Source organism: Galleria mellonella, unplaced genomic scaffold (assembly GCF_026898425.1).
Source record: "Galleria mellonella isolate WM207_F2 unplaced genomic scaffold, CSIRO_AGI_GalMel_v1 utg23, whole genome shotgun sequence".
NCBI lineage: Eukaryota > Metazoa > Arthropoda > Insecta > Lepidoptera > Pyralidae > Galleria > Galleria mellonella.
The window spans coordinates 3186906-3210948 of record NW_026442045.1 but is presented as its reverse complement, the minus strand read 5'-3'; the positions used below and the strand labels follow the sequence as shown (position 1 = coordinate 3210948).

General features: G+C 31.4%; 1 protein-coding gene across 2 annotated transcripts in view; it reads left to right on the top strand.

Annotated features, from left to right (window-relative positions):
* LOC113512945 (uncharacterized) overlaps window positions 1-24043 on the top strand; it is a 314483-nt gene that overhangs the window by 271554 nt on the left and 18886 nt on the right. For both annotated transcript variants that reach the window (XM_052894780.1, XM_052894779.1), the window contains one exon: window positions 18726-18906. In XM_052894780.1, the coding sequence (XP_052750740.1) occupies window positions 18726-18906 (181 nt within the window). The remainder of the gene's footprint in view (window positions 1-18725; window positions 18907-24043) is intronic.

Below are 24043 nucleotides of genomic sequence, written 5' to 3'. Positions count from 1 at the left end.
CTTTTTAACCTGTTGTCGAATAGCTATGCTCGTTTAGCTGTTTCGATTTATAAGTTGAGATATAGTTATGTCAAACTCCATAAGCATATGCATTGTCAAAACTAAGCATTTCGTTTTTTTTTTATGCAACTTAGAATGGCAAACAAGCTGACGGTCCACCTGATGGAAAGTGATAATCATTGCCTATAGACATATATATGTATATATATATATATATATATATATATATATATATATATATATATATATATATATATATATATATATATATATATATATATAAGATAAAACCATTATATTAAAATAAACGTCATAGTAAATTCTAGTGTAAACAACTAGGTACCATAAATCAAATATATACTACCAATGATGTACAATAAAACCACTACCTCGGTAAGAATGATAGGGAATTTTAATCGTCTCATAAGGCAAGTTATCAAATACAAGAAAATCTTAGTAGCAAACAACGTTATCTACTATATGATTACAAAACTAAAATTTCTATATGAAAATACGTTTCTTAAACAAATAAAATCCAAAAAGATCTTTTCATTATCAAAGATCCATGCATAAAAAATGTTTCTCGTACATTATTATGACAGTAGGTTACAACTCCTTATAAAGTTCCATAGCAATCGTAACTTATACTGAAAAAGTTATGATGTTCTGAATTCGTGACATATGAACTTCTGGGAAGAGGGACATTAAAAATTTATATGGTTTCTGTTTTTTCCACTTTACTATGAAACTCCAAAAGGAACTATTCTTCTTCGCTCCTATATATTTTATTACATATTATTAGCTATATCCCACGTCTTTGCCCATGTGAAGCAAAAGCCTATCCTGATCCTATGTTCTAAATTAGAATATAACCTACCTTTACAACAAATTTTATTCAAATCCATTCAATAGTTTTTGCATGAATGATTAATAAACATCCATCTGTCCATTCATCGTTACAAACTTATGCATTTATTATGTAAATAGAATATACTTGATTCTTTTAAACGTCGAGCCAAAAAGCTCATAGGAGACGATTTGATGCTACGAATACATTCCAAATTTTATAACCATGCGTACAGCCAAAAAGTAGAACTCTTTCCCTGCTTTTGTTTTTCCATCCTAATATAATCTGCACCAATTTAAGACAAATGTGAACAGGCCATTCATAAGCCCTCGAGCCACATCTTAGACTACATCTTTCAGCTTTCTATCAGGTATGATCGTGATCAATAAAAAAATAAACATAATCATTAATTATAATTTATGAGAACGGAGCCAGAGACTTTATCCGTGAGTACGTTCATTGACAGAGGTGAAGAGTAGCCTACAACCTATCTCTATCCCAAATAATATGTGAGTATCAAATTTAATGACCATTGTTTTTTTAATGAATGATAATGGAATGGTAATCCCGCCTGCACTAACGGTATACGCTGGCGGAACACCAGTGAGGTATGACAGGTGAAAATGAAAAAGCAGGTCAGTTAGCCCCTCCTGATGAATACATCTGTAATTCAGCACGATGGTTTCCAGGAGAAAACGAGTGGAGGTCGACCTGATAGGGTATATTGCTAGCAATGGGACTGGTAGCCGCATTACTAACAATCCCTTCCCCTCCGAATGACCATTGGTTGAACCGCTAAAGCGCCAAGAGGTAACAAACAAACCTTCTCTCTTTCACATCTTATCTTACTAATATAATAAAATTGTAACTAAGCAATGTCAATCAATGTGCATGAAAGATATTTATGAAAAATTAATATGACGAGTCTTAATAAGACCTTTAAATGTCAAAAGATATCTTTTACTAATAGAAACCAGAACTATTATTATTAGTAATTTTGACTATCTTCTGTCTTACTCTATGTTTATTCCAGCGTACCGTAAAAACTACTGCAAGCTAGTTTACATTATTCATAATGATTAAGAAAGGATAATCGACTAATTTAATCCGGCACTTCCAGTTACCAGTAAATCGCTTTACTTCACCTTTATTGGTTATAATATTTATCTAATTGTACGAAAGATACAATCGATGAGACATTTAGGCATTTCGAAGTATTGACTTCCCTGGAATGTACCCAATCTCATCTCACAAGAGAGCAGTTTAGAACGGGATTAAATTTATGGAATTTAATTAAATAGAATATTAAATTAACGGTAGGTATACTGACGCTTTATACTACTACTGCGCGGTTATGCAAAGTATGAAATTCCTTCAAAGGTGAGTTGTAATAACATTTTACTGTGAAAAGTGGAAAAATTTATTTATAAAAAGATCAGTAAATAGTTGTGATATTGAAAAATAATAATGAGTATTTATATTTCTTAAGTTACGATCTTAAGTTACCTAGTATGGTCCTGTCATAGAATTGGTCATCCTTTTCTTTCCCATGGGTGTAAGGGAATTTAATGGTCGAGTGATAGGCAGCAGCGCCCCTTTTAAAACATCACTAAACTTAACTGTAGTTGCTAACCTGCTCGCCTTTAATATAATTATTTACCGACGAATAATATAAAAAAAGGTTTTAGGTATTTGTAATAATATTTTTTTTTCTATTATAATTTTGTACATACAGTTCTTCAATGTACCCATCGATTGACATATGAGTTTCCTATAAACTTTTTCACTACATAAAACCAAATTAGACCTGTTTTATATTCGGTATATAAGTCGACAAAGCGCGCGTGACAATCCTGGTGTTAGAAGCGTCCATAATCTACGGTAACCCCATTTACTACCAAACGGGTCGTATACTTGGTTGCCACTACAGTATATATAAAAAAACCTATACGTTTCTTAAAAAAACAATTAAAAACAAAATTAAATTATGATAGTTCAGTAAACTTAAAATAATCTAAATAAATATATCCTTTGCATAATTTGCTGTTGCTGTGATCCACAGTTGCTTTAGCAAAAACCCTGGAGAGCGTTTACAGTGGCATACTTGTATGCACACAGATGCAACTTCATCTAATTATAAACAAGTACCTACCTACTTTAAATACGATAATAGATTTGATATCTCATAGACATATCATTACATATTAGATTAGTGATTGTATTATCATACAATTTCACTGATAAAAAATAGCCTTTCCTAACGGTAACAATAACCATGACTTGGTTATCCAATTGCTGGCGACATTTTAGATACGGGCATAAAAACGTTCAATTTAATAAATTATCACCGATCCAATGAAAACCCTTCCTCGGTAAACAACGTTTAACAATTTATTTGTTTATACTTTTGCTTACATTAAAATATGCCTAGAAAGCGAACTTAATGCTTGATAGCGTTCTCTACCAGTCAACCGTTACGCTAAACAGAGTGAGTAAATGTGCGGTGCATTGGTCCAACAAAATCAATTTGTAAATGAAATAAATATTTTAATAGATAACAACATTAATACGTTTTAAGATGAATGAACATACATACATATAGAATAATATTATACATACATAAATCACATACAATTTATATATAAATATCTATGAGTAAACATATTCATATAATAACAACATATGCAAATACATTTTTTTTAAACAACTTAGAATGGCAAACAAGCTAATGGCCTGATGGAAAGTGGTAACCTTCGCCTATAGACGTGAACAGTACCATGGACATAACAGAGTATACTGTTTCGCCCATGATACCCCCTATGCGTTGCCATTCCTGAGGACTCAGGTATTATTCCTCTGTACCCTGTAAATTCACGCCATATCCCACCCTTCAAACCGAAACACAGCCATGCAAACACAACTGCTTCACGGTAGAAACACGAATGGGACAGAGGTACCCAAGCAATCGACTTTTGTACAGTCTCCCTCTGGTTTATTATTGATATTAAAATATAAAATATCCTCATATGTTGGAAATACATGAATATTATATACTTATATACTTTCACTCCAGTGTTAACAATATAAATATTGTATTAATTCAATTCCTACCCTGTTTATTTTGTAAAATACCCTCGATATCTTTAATTAAAATCGTAATCTCTAATTAAAAATTAAATTTGAGAGTGAAGTGTGTAAGCCCAGTGTTCAATCTTGCCGGTGACACTGGGGGCCAGAAAAAGGGTGCAGCATGAATTAAAAATAGCAAGCCGTTGTTAACGGGAGGGTTATGAAATGTTTACAGGTGGCATAATTGACTGGCCAGTAATGGGAGCGACTGCACAACACACTCGTAAACAACTGAATTCAATTAGCTTAATGCACCGTTTCTCAACCTAGGGTTCGTGACCTGAAGAGACTCTCGATGTGTACAGTAAACAAAATGTGTATACGAAATATGCTTTTATTTAAATATTTAATTAAAAAATATATCAGAAAATTACTTATTATACGAGTAGGTATAAAATAAAATAAAGTCTACTTAACATTTTAACGAACATTTGAATTTAATGTGGTGGTTTTCTTTTTCTTAAAAGATTTTTAAGGCTTTTTTTTTTATTGGTAATCGATAACAGAAAATTTCTATAGTCAAAAAATTTACTAATAGTCAAAATGTGAATAAAAGGTGAAAAATAATTATATCTAATAAAGAGGTTGCTATATTTTTATTTCCTGATATTTTTTTAGCTACTTTGTAGGTCACAATGCTAAAGAAGGTTGAGAAACGATGTCTCAGTATAATAATTAGTAACTACTACTAAGTTCTAGTACGGTGTGACGTGTGAAGACTTAAAATCACACTTCACCTATTTTATTACGCTGTAGTACATATGTTTCATTGCTTTCGATTGTAATCAAAAAGGAGCAACTCAAATTATATGTTAACTTTGTAATATTTTGTATCCGTGTGGTGCATAGAATAGGCCACCCCTTTCTTTCCCGTGGGTGTCGTAAGAGGTGACTGAGGGAAGACGAGGAGTGGACATCAGCGTACCTCTTAAAACATCTCCAAAATCTAACTATGATTGCTAATCCGTCTGCCAAACGTGGCAACTACTGGTGAAACCCCCAAGAGGAAGCTTATGTTCAACAATAGGCAATTAACGACTGATATGATTATAATGAATATTTTGTATATTGTGCAAATTATAAATTTAATTGAAAACTAAACACTTTAATTCTATGTCTAATGATTTAATGCTATCAAAAAAAAATTATATGTTAACACGGCTAGATCGATTCGAATTCCAACAGATAGAGTTATCAAAAGATTTCTTAACATTAACTATTTAAACATAAATATGTTAATTATTCGACTTATAAAATATATAAGACAATATCAATTTTTATTTACTTTTTATGGCTATGTCAGAAGGACAACAATTTTTGATTTACACAATACAGTTTTAATGATTACCCATTAAGATGTCTGTTCCTTTGAATTTGTCATTGCATAGCTATCAAAATATTATATAACGTCAGTAATTATTCGTAACGAGACGACTGATGTCTACTTAGATTTATTTAACCAAGTCTTCAAGCGTTTGGTAAGTAAACCTTGGTTAAGTAAACCTGAGAGTTCTCCGCAAATAAATAAGCAGCATTTTGGTGGAAAGGTCGATAGCTGCTGTTAAATTTACTTTTAGTTTGACACGGTTCTGCTTCTAATGCCTTTAATTAATATTTATTGATTCTGTCTAACCACGAAGTTCGTTGGTCAAATTTTCTGTAGGAAACTTTTGAAATCGTGCATAGGCGCGTTTGTTGTTGAAGCTCTGTAAAAGGCGCAGTTTACTACGCGTAATTATCTCGGTTCAGCTCATTGAATCCTTGTTAATTATTATTGATATAAAATGTGAAAGTGTATTTAAAATAAAACAAATTATTAGCTGGATATATCAATAACTAGATATATTTGACGATATGATTTAATCCTAAACAAAGTAGAGTTATACCATGAGTACTAGGCATACTTTGAGGTAGACTTGTATCTCCGATATGTAATAGATACATAGCAATTATTTATTTATTCGTTGATTACCTCTTGGCGTCTTAATGCCTCAATTAAGGGGGAGGGAGGGATTGTTAGTAATGTGGACTACCAATCGCATTGCTAGCAATATATCCTGTCAGGTCGACCTCCCCGTGGTCACCCCTGGAAACCATCGTGCTGAATTCCAGGTGTATTTATCACGATGGACTAACTGACCTGGCGTTTTATTCTCACTTATCATCTTTCGCTGGTGCCCCGCCAGCATATACCATTAGCGCAGGCAGGGTTACCATTCCATTATCATCCCTTAAAAAAAATATAAAATAGAGCTAATATCGGTTCACACGAATACATTTTGCAACATAAACAAAAAACAAACAAATTAAGAATACCTTCCAAAATCGATTAAAACTTTAGAACAAGTACTAATTTTCAGTTAATTCTTGAAAATTTTGGCAAAACTTCAACAAAGAAAATACGATAAAACAAAACTGTATTACGACGTCAATTCTGAACTGACTTTAACAATTCTTTTTGCAATCGATAGCATTCACAATCGTGTTAGTCCTGCATTAATTTTGTTTGAAGTTGCTGCTTCTATTTGTAGACCAAAAATCTACTAATTGCGAATAAATATCTACTAATTAAAACGCGATTCTACATTCTAAATTCAAATATTTATTTTTTTAATCTATATTGACTTAATGCTCTAGACGTTCTCTACTAGTCAGCCGATACTCTTATGTTTACAAATAACAGACTAATGAGGTAACAAACATAAAAAAATACAACCGAAATAAAAATATTCTGCTTTTTGAAGTAGGTTGAGAACGAAACATCACATCGTACTACGTATGTTCGCGACTGAAACCAACTTTTTTGCTGAGCAAAATTTACTTACTGAAATTACTGCATAACACCGATACTGTTTGAATAAATAACAATGGAATGTATGTACAATTTATCGATTTTCATATAATGTATGTAACGTGTACCTACCTACATCAGGCATTTCTATAAATAATCCTGTTAATCCACCGGGCTTATATATTGGCTTATTTCCGTTATACCCCGAAATATTTCAAATGTTATATGATGCTACACACCTACTTATTTTGTACATTTGTTGCCTTTATTTAATATCAAAATAAAATTATTTATGTAAAATAAATAATAACAAATATACATATATGACAATGATCTAGTGTTACAAGCATCCATAGGCTACAGTGACAGTTTACCATCAAACGAGCTATATGCTTGTTTGCTACCTTCGTTGTATAGAAAAAACAGTTCGTTTGTTATACATGCTGCAAAACTTTTTTTGTCTTAATTAAAACTATAAGAGTAATTTTAAGTGAACAAGTAGATACTGTATGTTTGCATATATCATCGTTATCTAATTACAAAGCGTTAACAATCTTAATGTAAATTAAGCAAGCCACATTATACAAACCACGTGTAGGCTAACAAGAATATACCTACAGCTGCCTACTTCAAAACCACACTATACGCTAAATCCTCTTACTGTTTATCTTCATAATATAACCAAGTATATAATTAGCTCAGTGTGGTGACAGAGTAGAGAGTTCTTCAGTGGATTCATCTTTCTGATGAATATAGGAACACACGCCCGGAAACCACAGCTGTAACTATCGTATCCCACATCCTCCCACTTAGTGACATCCTATTCCTTATCTTAAATTCCGTTAAAAATCCACTCAAAAATTCTTTCAAAATTTCCACTCACCAATTCACTTGGCCAGCGTGGTGACTTAAGGATATAAACTGTCATATGAAAAAGTACCCCCATTGCGATAAGTGAAGGATCGCACATGTTGAAAGACATTGAGAAAGACCTATATCTAGCAATGAATAGATACAGGCTAAAATGATGATGATGGTGACAGAATATGACTAGATACAATGTGTCATTACGCCTTAAGTTTCACTTGCCACATCCCTAAAAATTTCTAAGAGAAGAAAAAGGTAATCATTAATATGTGGAGTACAGGCCACATATATTATTTATAGTTTTTGTATTATTATTTACTGAATTCGAAATTAACACGCAACTTTATTATTTTCTTTTTGGCTTCCCTTCATGACCCTAGTCTTCTACATTCCTTCTGCTAATATACATATATTTCCAATTTCCATTCCTGGTTTTCTTAGGTAATAAACGTGATGAAATAAAAAAATCTTGAAATAAAATCCGTGGGTTGATTTCCTGCAATAGCAAAAACTGCACAAGCACTTCACGAACGACTATTAATTGCCGAACAAAAGCGATATTCTAATGCTAGATTGTTTTGTTTTTTATTATTATTATACTATTTATTAATTATCCACTAGTGAACATAGGTTTTCCCCATAGGGGGAATTTTACCAGCAGTTGCCACGACTGGCAGGCGGCTTGACAACCGCAGTTAGGCTTTGGTAATATTTTAAGAGCTTCTTTTTAAATATCAAAAACTGTTGTTACAAGAAATCCTTCCCCTCCCCCCCCCCCTTCTCATTCCAATCTAATCGCTATCCTAGGCTTGAAGTCACTAGATAAATAAATGAGTAAACTTTGTTATCTTAATAGATTTAATTTACCTGTATTTGGGATAAGTACCGAAAAAAAGTAAATAAAAAAAATAAGTAAATTATTTAACAAGTCAATATTACGTATGTATGTATGTATGTATTATGTATGTATATATATGTATATATATATATATATGTATATGTATATGTATGTGTGTATATGTGTATATATGTATGTGTATGTGTATAAGTTTTTATTTATTAATGTTATATTATTATTAATTTACTTTTATTATTTACATATGTAGGTATATAGAGCTGTTTTTATTGTGTTATATATTCAATTTTTTTTTACTGGGTATTATTTAGTTTCAATAGTCTTTATCTTTAATTGTACGGTTATTACCCTTATACATTCTACAGTTTTCTTTCAGCTTCTCAAAGGTTGACTGTAAGAGATCCCTTTATGGGATAAGTCCGCCATTGTATACTAAATCATTTACTAGTATTTAATCTGACTTATGTACAATAAAGATTTTTACAATACAATACAATTACTCCAAAAAACAATGACTTTAATGGTGATAAAATTTATATGATTAGCAAAGAAAATCGCGTAACAATCACACGAAAAACATTAAAGCCAACTGAGAACTTCATTGGGAGTCAATTGAATATATAAAATACTGAATTAATCAAGCATTAGCGGCACGTAAATATTAAAATAAGGACATAATTTGTCTTACTTTAAAAGGTAACAAGTATATTAAGTGAAAAGTAACGTCTCCGCATTTCCTTCCCATCTCTGAGTCACGCAATAATAAAAAGTCACGCCTCACACTCATCACCCCCTTCGACCTCATATCTTACGCATTCCATGAAATCTATAGCAGTTTGTGGACTATGCCTTTAACATAACAATGAGTTTTATTCTCTTTACGACGAATACGTGCGACAGTTTGTATTGAGAACCTGTATCAAATAATTCCATGAGAATCACGTATAAACTGAATAATTTGCAAGACATTACGGTACACAAAATCGACGTTGCCATCGAATCATCACATAGGTTTTTTTTTTATCGCAATAATAATGTTCCTGTGAGGTAACACTAAAAAAACAAAGTAGACGAAGTTTTAGACAAAAGCTTGAATTTTGTAAATGTAAATAAATTATTGATATAAACGTTTAATTTTAAATATTTCATTGTTATTTTTTATTTTAAAGATACATAATCTTCTGGGGTACATTGAATAATACTTTTACTTCCACAAAAGTAATATGTTCCTAATAGTCCTGCCTACCAAAAATTCCGGTAGCCTTACAAACAAAAGTACTGTCAATATAAAGAATTAAGATTCTTATCAAACGAATCTTAACTAAAAAAGAAAAAGTATTAGTCTACTACTCGCGACGTCGTCCGCGTAATCAGTATATTTTGATTGAAATAAAAAGCAACTTATATCTTTCTTCAGACCAAATTATCATGGAGAGTGTTCTGAGGAATTGTTCGGATTGATACCTGCTGCTGATTTTCACCACCGTACAACCCGCCACAAACTAAAGTTTTATCCCAATCATCTGGACGAGTGGCGATCTTCCACCGTGCGTTTTTCAAGGCACGTTCTTCCACGCACAACCATTCTTTGGAATCAACTTCCAGCAGCAGTATTTCCGAACCGATACGACAACATAACCTTCAAAAAAAGAGTATATTCCTTTTTAAAAGGCCAGCAGCACACCTGCAATGCCGCTGGTGTTGTGGGTGATCATGGGCGGCGGTAGTCGCTTACCATCAGGTGAGCCGCATGCTCGTTTGCCCCCTGGGTTGTAAAAAAAAAAATTCTGGAGTTTGGACTGAAATTTGGTCGCATATATAGATATGGACTAAATTGCATGATAATGGAGATTTAACAGGCAATATATTATAATATATCCTATTAGATCGACCTCTACGCGATCTCCCCTGAAAGCTAACGTGGTTAATTTCCATTGAATTCGTAACGATAAGCCAACTGAGCTGACTCCAACTTCTATCATCATTCATTGGTATTCCGTCATCATTATCGTTGCTTTTCCTTTAGTATATGTCCTTTCTATTTTCATTCCATAAAAAATTATAATAATAGGTTAACCTGGGAATGAATAAAAGTTAACAAATTCACTCTCATGTTTATAATATTAATAATGACGTTCGTTGTCTCAATTCTTAAAAGAGAAGGAGATTTTAAATATAAAGAAACCAAATATAAAAATAAATAGATTTAAATCAACACCACATGATAACGTTGAATCTTCTATATATTATGCAGACACATAAATGGATTCTCTAAAATGGCTGTAATAAAAATAAATTCAAATGTAAGGGACTTTGGCATTCCATTAAGAAAGGTGCCATTGACGAAAATTGTGATTGTGAAAAATATCGTATTCCTATGCATATATATATATTAAATGACTAAACAATATTTGATGTTAATGTCTTAATATTATTTTCGCCTTCAAAGCACGCAGATAAAATTTAGTCTACATATTTATTTTAAAATGCATTGATAATTTCTTGATGAGATCATCAGTCAATCTTGTAAGCTCATTTGAATCAAGATACATTTACAATGAGTGTTATGGATTAATAACATGTAGATAAAGTTTGTAGAGAACAAACGCTTTCTCCATATATATATATATATATATATATATATATATATATATATATATATATATATATATATATATATATATATATATATATATATATATATATATAAAACAGCGACTTCAATCTTGAACTCACCATAAAAAGACGAGCTGAACATAAATACCCTGCAATGACTTGTTTCGTAGATATCCACGTAGTAAGTCTGGCGTGGTTACATATGTTGCTACGTTACAATATATTGTTTGCTACATAAAAATCCAACGTCCATTATCAAAATTTTAAAATAGGGCCGGAGTAAATCGTATCAGTTGGAAAAATAATTGTGAAAATCGGTTCAGGATTTGTAACATAATTGTGAAAGTAATTACAAAAAAAAAAATCAAACAAATTAAAATCAAAGCTGCTTAGAAATAGCATTTTTTGTTTTCTTTTGTGAATTTATAAGTTGACACTCTATATAAATTTAATTTTAATTCAATACTAAAATATTATAATTATCGCTTATAATACTGTAAATTGTATATGCATTTTATTGTAAAATAAACAGGAGTCAATTTGCGTTGATCAACTGTTTATGATTTGACAATCCATTCAGAAGGATAATTATTTAAGGCGTATGGGTAGATAGCAATTAATTTATAAAGAAAGATAACAGTACAAAATTATATAGTTCATCAGTATCAACTGACAGTTGGGTCAAGAAGTTGACGACACGTTTTATAGAATAATTTACTTTTTAAAACGTTAGAGAGTAAGTAAAGCAAATAGTTTGTGTCCAGTGGGACTTTGGGTCCTTTTCCATTATGTAGACAATACCTACTCAAGGTTATTTTGGTAAACTTTTAAATATTTATAAAATGAAAGATAAAATATGAATATTACATTCTATTCGAGAAAAATTCTTGAAAGAAAGGAATGTGGTAGTAAATCTCGGATATAGCAGGGATTGAAGATTCTTTGTTCCAAAAGCTCGCAACAGGAATGTTAAAGGTAGAATGTATATACATATTACTGTTAAAACATCTGTAAGTACAGACGATCCACCGTAATATGCCTAATTGTAGTACTATTATAATAAATATGAATACTTGTAAAATATTTAGATATTTGTTATTAGAACATGCTTAAACAATTAAACGGATTTGTAATAATTTTTGTAAATAGTTGTATTATATTCTGTGTATATACATAGGGTTCTATTACCTTAATTTAATAATAAATACGATGAAAACTGCTTAATATAGCTAGTGTATAATATGTATTCAATATTTTCTATTAAAACGCTTATACATTTATTGATAGTCAGTAATCACAATAATTTATCCCGTAGGTTGGGATAACAAATAATTTGATTTCATCATCATCATCTCAGCCATTATCTGTCCACTGCTCAACATAGACCTTCCACATAGACTGCCATAAGAAACGGCCCTGAGCCCACTTACATCCACTGACTCATTTGATGTCGTCACTCCATCTAGGAGGGAGGTTTTGATTTTTCTCTTCTCTTCTCTTCTCTTCTCTTTTCCCCATCTTTAAATATTAATATTTTAGTATATGATATGTACTACATAGTTTCTTTCACCAAAAATGGTAAAATTTAATTGACATATTAAAATTTTTTATGACATTTGTATTTAACCATTATATTAATTTGGAATTCTCAATTAGTACGTTATGAATGTATAATATATATACTTGTATCATATCATTTAGTGACTCCCTATGAACACTATACTATAAGCAATCCAACTATTTAAATTTTTATTTTAATTACCAGAATATACAGAAGAAATATATTTACATATGTATAAAATAAAACCCGTACAACATTCTTATGTCTATGTTTGAAAAAAACAGGCTAAAGAATATCATGATTCGTTATGCTTGTCTTCAGCAATTACTTTAATTGAAATCTGAGTATAGAATTGAAATATTTAATGGCCGTACGTAAATATACATGTGTATATTTTATATTAGATACAAAAATATAGTTTACAATTTTTTTCTAAAAATTATCTGACCTAGGATATTTTTCATCAGTTTTTTTATGTAATTTAGAATGGCAAACAAGCTGACGACCCACCTAGGAAGTGGTAACCGTCACCTATAGACATGAGTACTATAGACATAACAGAATATACTGTTTCGCCCTAGTACTGCCCATGCGTTGCCATTCCTAAAGACTCGGGTGTTATTCCTCTATACCCTGTAAATTGACTGCTATATCCCACCCTTCAAACCGAAAAATGGCTTGCAATACTGAAAAAATAACGCTTAGTTTTGTTTTAAAATAAATAAGTCCAAAAGTTGCTATTAGCTACCAGTTTTTTGATACATGACGCTCCATCTTACAGTACTTACGTACATTATAGTACATACATCATGCAAACAAAATTTTATTTAGTTTACCGCTATGACATATAGCGATAAAATGAATAAAACTATAAATTCTTAAAAATGTTAAATTTTAAAATTTAAACAACTAATATTAAAGTTTATTTTTGAAGAACTTGTGAGAAACTTCATATCCCTATTTAATTTTGCTCTTCAACCGAATCTGAACACCAAAACGGTCGAGACTAAATTAACAAGAAATATACCTCTGTGGATCGTTTCCATTATCGTTTCTTGGTCCCCTAATCCCCATAAATCCTTATTCCTATGGGAATTGGGTTCTCTATTCTAGTTCTGAGACAATTTAGCACATTGGCACACAAAATTTTGTGGCATTCAATTTAAAACTATGCAAAGGTTTACACTAATTCTAACCTATTATTTCCTAGCATAATTTAGGATACAATATATCTACTTGAACATCAATCTGAAATGGGAGGAAATGGAATGTAAATCTACAGGTCGCTAGTTCAAATCCGGCACGAAGATCCATACGCGGAGTCTACAGTAATCCTACTTGATAAACAAGTAAACATGCCTTGTAATTGACGAAATATATTTTAGTGCTAGAGGAAAGAAATCTCTCTGTATGGTTTCCAACTAGGCACATTATAAGTACAATTTGCAAATTTTGTATCGCTGGATTACGAGTAGAAAGGAGACGGCATTGCCATTATACAAAAATAAAGAAAATATTGCATAAGCATTAAAAAATCACTTTGAAAACAATACAAAACTATTATAATATCATTTAGTAGTTATCTGTATGTACTTATTTACTTTACCTAATTTCTTTATTCCACATATTCATTTTATCATTCTACCGGGTACATATCTATTTTGTTTAATAAAAAATACGTTGATATAGTGTGTTGTAATAATAAAAAAAAACTATTTATGTCACAAATATATTAGCTACTACTTTTGCATTAGGTATGAGTGTTTTCTATACTTTTAAAAATTTTTAAACATATTTTAAAAAAATATATGTTTAAAATTCGATAGTTAAATTTCGAATTTCAGAATAAATAATTATTATTTCACATACCAATGAATCTTCTATCGTATACAGTAGGTGTTCATTTATCATTCTCAAAACAACTTCCAACCTGATTATCAAAAAGTTCTCCTTTACAATGGAAATTAATTCCACACATCATATCAAATGGCGTAACTGTATTGTATTACGTGTAAACGAGAAGTCATTGCACCTCGAATGGCTGACATTCGAAGAGTTTCGAATTGTACGTGTTTTATATTAATGTAGCTTATATAAATTCCCATATACTTTACAGTTTCTTAACATTAGAGATAATGAATAAATAATGTGACGTAGGTGTGGGGAAGGATCCCTACTGGGGGATCTGATCAGTATATCTGAAACTTCGTAATTTCTTTGACAAAGATCAATGCACACTACTTACAACAAAACAGGGTAGGTATTCAGTTTTGTTTTTATAAATAATTAAGATTAAAAAAAACGCTAAATAGACATCAACAGGTTCACACGGACGTTAAAAAAGTCACAAGTAGATTTCTGGCCATAATAACATCTGACTTCAATTGTGACAAAATTTGTATCGCATTCTTTTATAATACTTAGTATGGCAAAATAGCTAACGGCCCATCTGATGAAAAGTGATGACCGTTGCCTAAAGACATGAACAGCACTATAGATGTCACAAAATACATTACTAAGTGCCCTAAGCGCCACTCTCGCCTTGCCATTCCTGTTGACTAAGATATTATGCCTATAGCTTCACTGCCATATTACTTTAAATTGAAATACAGCCATGCAAGCACACCTGCCTCACAGATCTATTGGTTGAACTCATTTTTATGAAATTAAAAAAATCCATACTATAACAATTTCAGATTTTTATCATATTACAAACTTTTTATGTCCAAAATTTTGACATGGTAGAAAATCGAGATAACACACGTTTTTACTACTACTTATCTAAAATCTTTAGGTACTATTTATCTAAAATCGCTTTGTGTCACCCCGAAAATAAATTTAATTTTGGAAAAAAAAAATATTATATAAAAATCAGCATTTTTCTAATACTATTTTTTCTGCTAATAACTTTTAATATTTTTTTTTTCATAGCCACTTACGCTCTTCCATTTTTCCTTACAATACCTTTTAATGAAGTAACGAAATAATTATAAAAATGTGTTAGTGAAATAAAATTACTTACTCACTTTTTCTTTTAATTTCATTATTATTTTTTTCTATCAACTTTTCTTCGGAATTATTTAAGGGTATCGGTATTCAGCGATGCGAAAATAGTTATAATTGAAAACAAGGAAAAACGCTCATAGCTACTTAGGTATCGTCGGTCGGTGTCGATCATCGACGTTGAGTGCGGTCGTTCCTTGACTGAACGAATGTATACTGAGTGGAATTCTAAGTTAACACTAAGCTATTAGTTTTGGTTTCCGTTGTTAAATAATTATTGAATAAATCCCCCAAATTGGTAATGGATTAGCTGGAAACCGCAGTTTCGCCCAATATACTAATAAAAAAGTACCTTACATACTAATATAAAGTACCCTATCTACTCATACAAAATACCCTATCTACTAATACAAAGTACCCTATGTACTCATACAAAAGCGCAGCGCAGTATCTGCTCATGAAAAGTATCCTGTGTGATACAGAATACGTTATGTTCAACTGTATATCAAATTTCATTCAAATACGTTCAGCCATTTCAACATGACTTAGATCCGACTATCTATAAAATTTCAAATTTTGTAGTAGTACTAGCTATTTTCTGCGACTTTATCCACTTTAATGACTTTAAAACATGTCCTTTATTATAATTTTATTCCAGAATGTTACCCATATTGGTATGTTTGTTAATAATACAATAATAGATAAATGGATTTGAAAAAAATAGTACACAGATAGATCATATTCCGTGTTACAGTTTAGGTTTTATACGAATTTACGCAGCAAAACCTAAATTATAACACGAAATATGTCACATAACACAAGTCTGTCGCGTTCCAACGATAATTTCATTTTGATCATACAGACGAAGCAGTTATAAAGCTTACAAAGTCATATAAAAGCTACACTGCAACCTTTAAATGTCTAATGGTTCCACTATTTAAAACTGAAAATCCATAATCTATAATAAACTTGAAATTTTTAACGTCATCATATTGTTTTGATCTGTCATAACTGAAACCGAAGGCAATGGGAAAATTTAATTAAAAAGCCGGATATTCCAATTTTCTCAATGGTATAATGAAACTCGAAAGGCTTCATTGTTAATATCGGATGTTTGGATTGTAATTATACTTGGTATACTACGAATTTTGGAGGGTCTTTTATTTTAATATTCTGTTCATATTTTTTCCACTGTTTTTTGTATATTGTATTAACTGTCCACTGCTAAACATATCCACCCCCATAAGGGACCCCCCTTTGTCACGCTTGACAAGCGGGTTGTCAACCGCAGGTTGGCTTTTGGTAATGTTTTAAAAGGGACGCTGTTGCCAATCCCTCGACTATTAAGTTCCCTTAGTTACCACTTACAACATCCAAGGAAAAAAAAGGGGTGGCCTAGTCTATATCGAAACCTACACGGCTACTGTTTTTTGTATGTACAAGTACATACTGTTTTGTTAACATACCAAAGATACACAGTTTTTATCGTTTACATTTCGCTGAATAATAACTATAATATGTAGCTTTCCTCACATGTAACTTCGAGGCTACCCAACTAGTTTCAATCTCAATAGGTGCCCTCATTGATAAGCATGGTTCATGGCCGTCACGAACAGCCACTGCGCGACCAGCGAACATTTTGTCGCTGCTTGTTTGTTTATATTTTATTGATACAAATATTAATGAAATATTTGAAAAATCAAAAGAGTAACGATATTATGTTGCATTTACAAACTTTCATAAAACGACTACCAATTTTAAAAAATCAATAAACCTAATAATTTTCTTTATACAGCAAACCTCGTTAATTATCCTGTGTCCTGTGTAAACGGATACACATCCTATCCCACTTTTGAAATTTAAACATGTTTGTTCATGTTTAGTCTCGCCCACTGTATTATTTCATAAAATCTAATTTAACGTTCCTAAAAGTGGGATATTTTGGAATTTCATGGACTTATTTATATATAAGAAAAATAACAGTTGATTTTTTAATTGTAAATACCTAACCCATTTCGAGGTGTAAGACATTTTAGAATGTTATTTTGATAATTTAATTAAAAATGACCGGAAATTTATCAAGTAGATCAATGTATATCAATTTCCTTAAAAAAATACTAAAATATTAGGTAGTTTTTAAAAAGTTTGATTATTATTGCCGTTATTTTTTGTATATATATTACGTGATATCTTTGTCAATTCGGAACAGATTTTAATAATGGTTTTTGCAGTCGGCAAGGATTATCCTTTTGTATAATGGTATATTAAAATTTATATCTCATGACTGGCTGTGTAGTTCTGGCAAAGAATAAACCACCCTACTTCCCTTTCTGTGGATGTCGTAAGAGGCGACTAAGGGAACATAATGGTAGAGGTATGAACAGCAGCGTCCGTTTTAAAACATCTCTAAAAGCCTAACTACGTTTACCAACCCGCCTGCCAAACGTGGCAAATACTAGTAAAAGTCCCCTTATGGAGAAGGCTTATGTTCAGCCGTGGACAATTAAGGGCTGAAAATAAAATGATGATGTCACGAACGCTGTAACATGATTGAAGTCGCTGTTTTATTTTTCGGAACAAAATCTATAAATATACTTTTAGTAAGCGTAGGTAGGACTTACACGAACACTGTATTTCATCAAACATTGGCTAATTGGGTTTTGTTATTAATGACCTAAACTTATTTTTTTTTGTGCAACTTAGAACGGCATACAAACTGACGGCCTACCTGATGGAAAGTGATAACTGTCGCCTATAGACATGAGCAGTACCATGGACATAACAGAGAATACTGTTTCACCCATGATACTCCCATGCGTTGTCATTTCTGAAGACTAAGGTATTATTACTCTGTACCCTGTAAATTCACTGCCATATCCCACCCTTTCAATTGAAACACAGCCATGCAAACACAACAGCTTTATGGTAGAAACACGAATAAGACAAAGGTACCCAAGCTAATGACTTTTATACAAAGCCTTCCTTTATAAATTTTAATTAATACGTGAATTTGTTTTAACAACTTACATAATAATTAAATATTTTTGTTTAACAGGATCTTAGTCCGAGCTATCAGCTACACTGTGCACGGCCTGATCCCAGCTTCGTGTGTATTCGCCGACCGATACAATCGTGAGGAGGTGGTTAGATCCCTGGGCAAGGAGGTGAACATCAACCCTCCTTTAATGTTAGGCCAGCTGCCTGACACGCCCGAAGAACTGCTAAAACTTGACCAGGTGAGTCATAAAATATTTATTCATTCATATCAGCTATTAACTCCCCACTAGTGAACCTAAGCTACCCCCATAGACTGCCTTTGCCATTATGGGAATTTGTCAGTAGTTGTTCTAATATTAAGTAATAAAGTTAGTTCTAATATTCTCGGCGAAATGTGGACATTAACATACCCACCATATCGGCAACAGTCAACAAATGACTCGTTAGGGCTTATAGTTTAATTTTAATTCATTTTGGGCAATTTTCTGACCTGCTAGCATTTATTTTTCCATTTTACTGAAGAACAACAAAGTAAAACAAATTGTTACTATATACGTATATTTATTTCCTCTTATTATCTCTATATCATATTTGGTGATGGTATAAAAATGTTTGAAGACATCTATTGTCATTTAATTACAATATTATCTCATTTTAAATCCATATTGTATACAAAAATAGTCGTATTTACGGTTGATGACCTCATTAATATTTAGCATTCAGCTTAAAATATAAGATCGCAAGTAAATTAGCTGTAAAAACTTTTGCTCTTTACAGCGATTGTTTTTTGAGTTCCCAATTAGGAATATACGACACGCCGCTTACATTCTTGAAACATTAATGAGCTCAGTTAGTCGCGTCGCGAGGTAGTCTCCTTCTCTCCCCTCACTGAGAGATAGGGTTGCCAAATGTAGGTATATTATACAGAGTGAAATCCGAAAGCATTAACGATACGTTGAACTGAGAAGTTCCACATGCTGTAGAATATATTAGGACAGATTTTTTAAAAACAAAAATTTGACAAAAAAATTTAGCGACTCATATTCTAACAGAACAGTTGAACGCGGCATATTAGAATGAATGGTTTAAATTTTTGTCGTTTTTTAACTCATATCTCCTTTGGCAAAATATTTCATTTCGCTAGTAGAATACTCCTTTCAGAGGATGCAAACGATTTCGACTTCACCTGTATAATATCTTACAAAATTTAGGACCTAAATACTTCTAGCCAAATCTACTTTTTTTGTGCAAACATCGGTATTATGAACTAACTTCTTTTTATCGTTCATGTCATGAGGTAAATGAAACAATGGCTTACACATTGAGTGAATAAATTCTAAATTCATGTTCAACTCTCGAAACACACACTACGAATGTTTTATAATTAAAAAACTTATAAAAACGGCCATTGTATCAAATAAGTGAAAAATATTTAAAACAAGAGTACCTACTATATTTTTAGAATCCATTGTTTACTTTTTAAATGAAAATGTGTATTCTTTTAAATATTGTTTTGGCAACCCTATTGTTGGGTGGCTGTACCTCTCCTTGTCTCTCATAGCCCCTCTAATCACGGTAATGGACTAATGACAAGTTAGATACTGAACTACTCCCACACAAAACTTCGTTCTTCACAAAATCACAAAGTAATGAGAATGAATTATAACATTAGTTAATGGACACCGAGTTGGTAGCATGATATTATTAACTTTTACCTCATCTTCCACTTTGGATGGATAACTTGAGAAACAACATACGAAAATTTTACTTGAGGTAACAAACTACAGATAATCTACTACATTTCCAGTGTATAACATTGTATTACATACTAAATCATATACACAACTTTCATCTCCGTAAAATTGTTAAAGATGCCACTTACTTTTTTTTAAATCGAAGTAATTATTTTGATCAATAGCAATTTTGAAGCTTTAAAGATTAACTTTAAAGTGCATTTTAGAAAATGGTTTTTTTTTAGTATTATTTAAAACTATTTTTTAATTTACATAAAAAATTGCAACTATTCTGTTTTGATAATCAATAAACCTACCTTAACCTAGTGGAAAATTAATGTACACTTCAACGTGTAATTTTTAAACCAACTCAAAATATATTTAGTAACCGAGTCTAACAGACAAAGTGTATCTACATTACTAAATTAACCCAAACATGAAGTTTAGTGCCAGCAAAACGTTGAAAACTACTACTAACTTCAACGTGGTTTGTAAAGTATGTTTTCACTACAGTTTCTAAAGATCAAACTAGGATTGATGGTATCTGGTTCGTACCAGAGTGTAATGTTATGAAATTTTTGATTAATTTTCAAAAACGGCTGCAAATTACCCAAAAATATTACTAAATTGATTATTTAAAATCTAATTCGTTACTGAAATAAAATTTTACTCAAAGAATAAGCTAATTTGCACATAAATATTTTGTATTCTTCTTCTTATTTTCTTCTTCGTATTTTTCTTTTAAATTTTTGAAATAACTTTTTGTTGTGATTGCTATATACGAATCTTATTACAGTAACATTAAATATTATTAATTTAGATTAACATTAGTTGCATTGCATGAACATTGTTAAGAGTGTTCATTAGTTCGCCAAAGTATGGCAATGTTGCAATTATCTGTCAATTTACAAAAATGATTGGAAATTTTTCAATGTTTCTGATTATATACGTATTTAAAAAGTGCTCTGCTAACAAACATTAATCATAGAATACATTGCATATAAAACTACCACTAAAAACTTTGCATCTACTTCACATTTTGCTTCGAAAATTTTAAATCACTATATATTTTTTGTTATCAAAATCAAAGTTTTCAGTGACAACCTAATAAGAATATTATTTCATATATTGCATTAAAGAAGCACCTTCTTTTCTTTTATAGAGACCAATCCTGATCAATAACGAGAAGTTTCGTACCTTACACTGAAAATATTTGAATTTAGAATAAAATTCGCGTGTCTACCACTAGATTTTGCTCAACACAAAATGTTTGCTCTACAAATAATATCGACAGCTTCAAAGGTCTCAAAAACAACATGGACGTTAGGATTAGTTGTGAAAAAAATTGTGTAAATAAGTTTAGATTTATCATCATTGGTGCATCATTATAGTGGCAAAAACTCACACACAACCATAAACTGAGAACCTCCTTTAGTAAGTCTCTTAGAAAAACAAAAAAATTGAGAGCTATAGATAATAACAATTGTAAAAAAGACAATTAGTATAAATTAATCCATGTGAAAAATTTATAATTCAATTTTCTAGCAGTAACTCAAAGCGAGTATAAATAAAACAATTGTTAGTGCAAAATTTGAAATCTCAATACCGCTAATAGTTCACTGAATCGCACTTTAGCTGGGGCTTAAAAATGAATTTTTAATGTGCTCACTAAAACGTTCCCGACATACGTTTCACTCTTCCAGGCAAGTTCGTTCGATCCAGTGCGCTGTCAATTATCATTAGCCACGGGCATATAGAAGCGCGATATTAAGTCAGGCCGTAACAGTTCCACCCTTTCCATTTGGGATTTACTGAAATGTCGGTTTATATGAATACAGAGGGTTTGCATCTGAAAATACCTTGGCTATAGACTAAAATTGTTTTCAAGATAAGTTAAAAAAAAAAGAAATTGTTATGAAGTACGTCTCATCTCTATGTATTTCGTTTTTAGGGTTCAGTAACTGTGAGCCATTAGCGGAACCCTTATACGTTGATACTGGTGATTGGCGCTTGATGGAATTGGGCAGTTATCCTTTATAAGTGCTTCGGAGGGCACGTAAAGCCTTCGTCCAATGAGCCACCTCAATGGGCTTCGTGTGTAACGCATGTTATTGTATGATCTAAAAACTTTTGACACCAAAATATATTAGTCTCAAACTTTTTTTCGACGTTGTTTTCAAAAAAATAATAAATTTCACTGAGAGTGAGTCATTTTTCTACAAGTATATTTTGTTTTACAATCAAAAGTCTCAAAATTAATATAGATTTACTTTAGTCTTATAAACTGCAAAAATAAATTGAAAATAAAATTTAAATGAGGACCTTCTTTTTTGAAAAACTGTTAAATATGTAATTCGTGCTGATCAGTTTGATTACATTTTAAGAATCTACTTTTATACTGACTGAGAGAGTTCTGTAAAATACATTCGATACACTTAACTTTATAACAAATGAAGTGTAAAGAAAATCATATTAGACAGTTAGAGGAAACGCTAAGAAATAAACTGTATATTTCATTCAATCCATTTCGCTCCAAAGAACTCGTGCACAGACACTTTTCCAGATTGAAAACCAAATATAACATTTTCCGGCGCTTACTCGCAATAACATCATATGACAAGCAACATGCACAATCGTAATATGGTGTGACGCGAATGATTTGACAAAAAATGGCACACTATTTCAGCTTTACCGTTGTTTAATATTTTTTATAGAAGAAAACCTATCAAATTATATATTATAGAGTGTACTCAAGAACTACATGACCTGATTTCTCCTTCACCCTTTCGGTATCGGACGACCAGATGGGGCGAGAACCTCTACCCTTACGTCGTACCATTTATACGCACGGAATAGTTTGCATCTTTCTTCATTATACACACGGCCAAAGTGTGAAACTCTCTACCTGTTAATGTTTTTCCATCTAAATATAATCTGCACCAATTTAAGGCAAATGCGAATAGACTATTCATGGGCCCGCGGGTCCCATTTTAGACCACATCATCGCTTTCCATCAGGTGAGATTGTGATCCATCGCGAGATCCTTTCAATAATAAAAAAAAGTATCATATACTTAGTTTACCAATTTTCAATTAATTGATTAACTCAAATATCATAAAGTCTTTTATACAAGGGAAAAACGAAATTAATAGAATCCATTTAAGAAAATATTCTATAAATGATAATAAACATTTTTCCCAAATAAAAAAGGCATAGGTCCAAAAACGACAATAGTTAAGAGGCTAACTTAACAATTAGACGCAACGTACAAGTATGAGAGGATCAAAATTTAGAATGGCATTTCTAAATTTTTTGTCATTTTTCAATCCTTGTTTCTTCAGAAAAAATATTTAGCATTCTCTAAAATGGCCTCAACTTGACAGTATGTAATATAATTCCGAATTTTATAGTAAAGATAGAATTAAACAAATGTATGATATCCACATTATAATATAAATATAATGTTAAAACATAATATAAACATGTAATTTTATTTACATCATATTATTTAAATATCCCAATACGCACACATTTATCAAAAATAAAAACAATATTAATAATACTTAACCTTATCAAGAGGTGTCTATTTAACGCGGACTAAACATGGTTTGATACTTGAACACTGACTGTAGGTCCCCTTCGA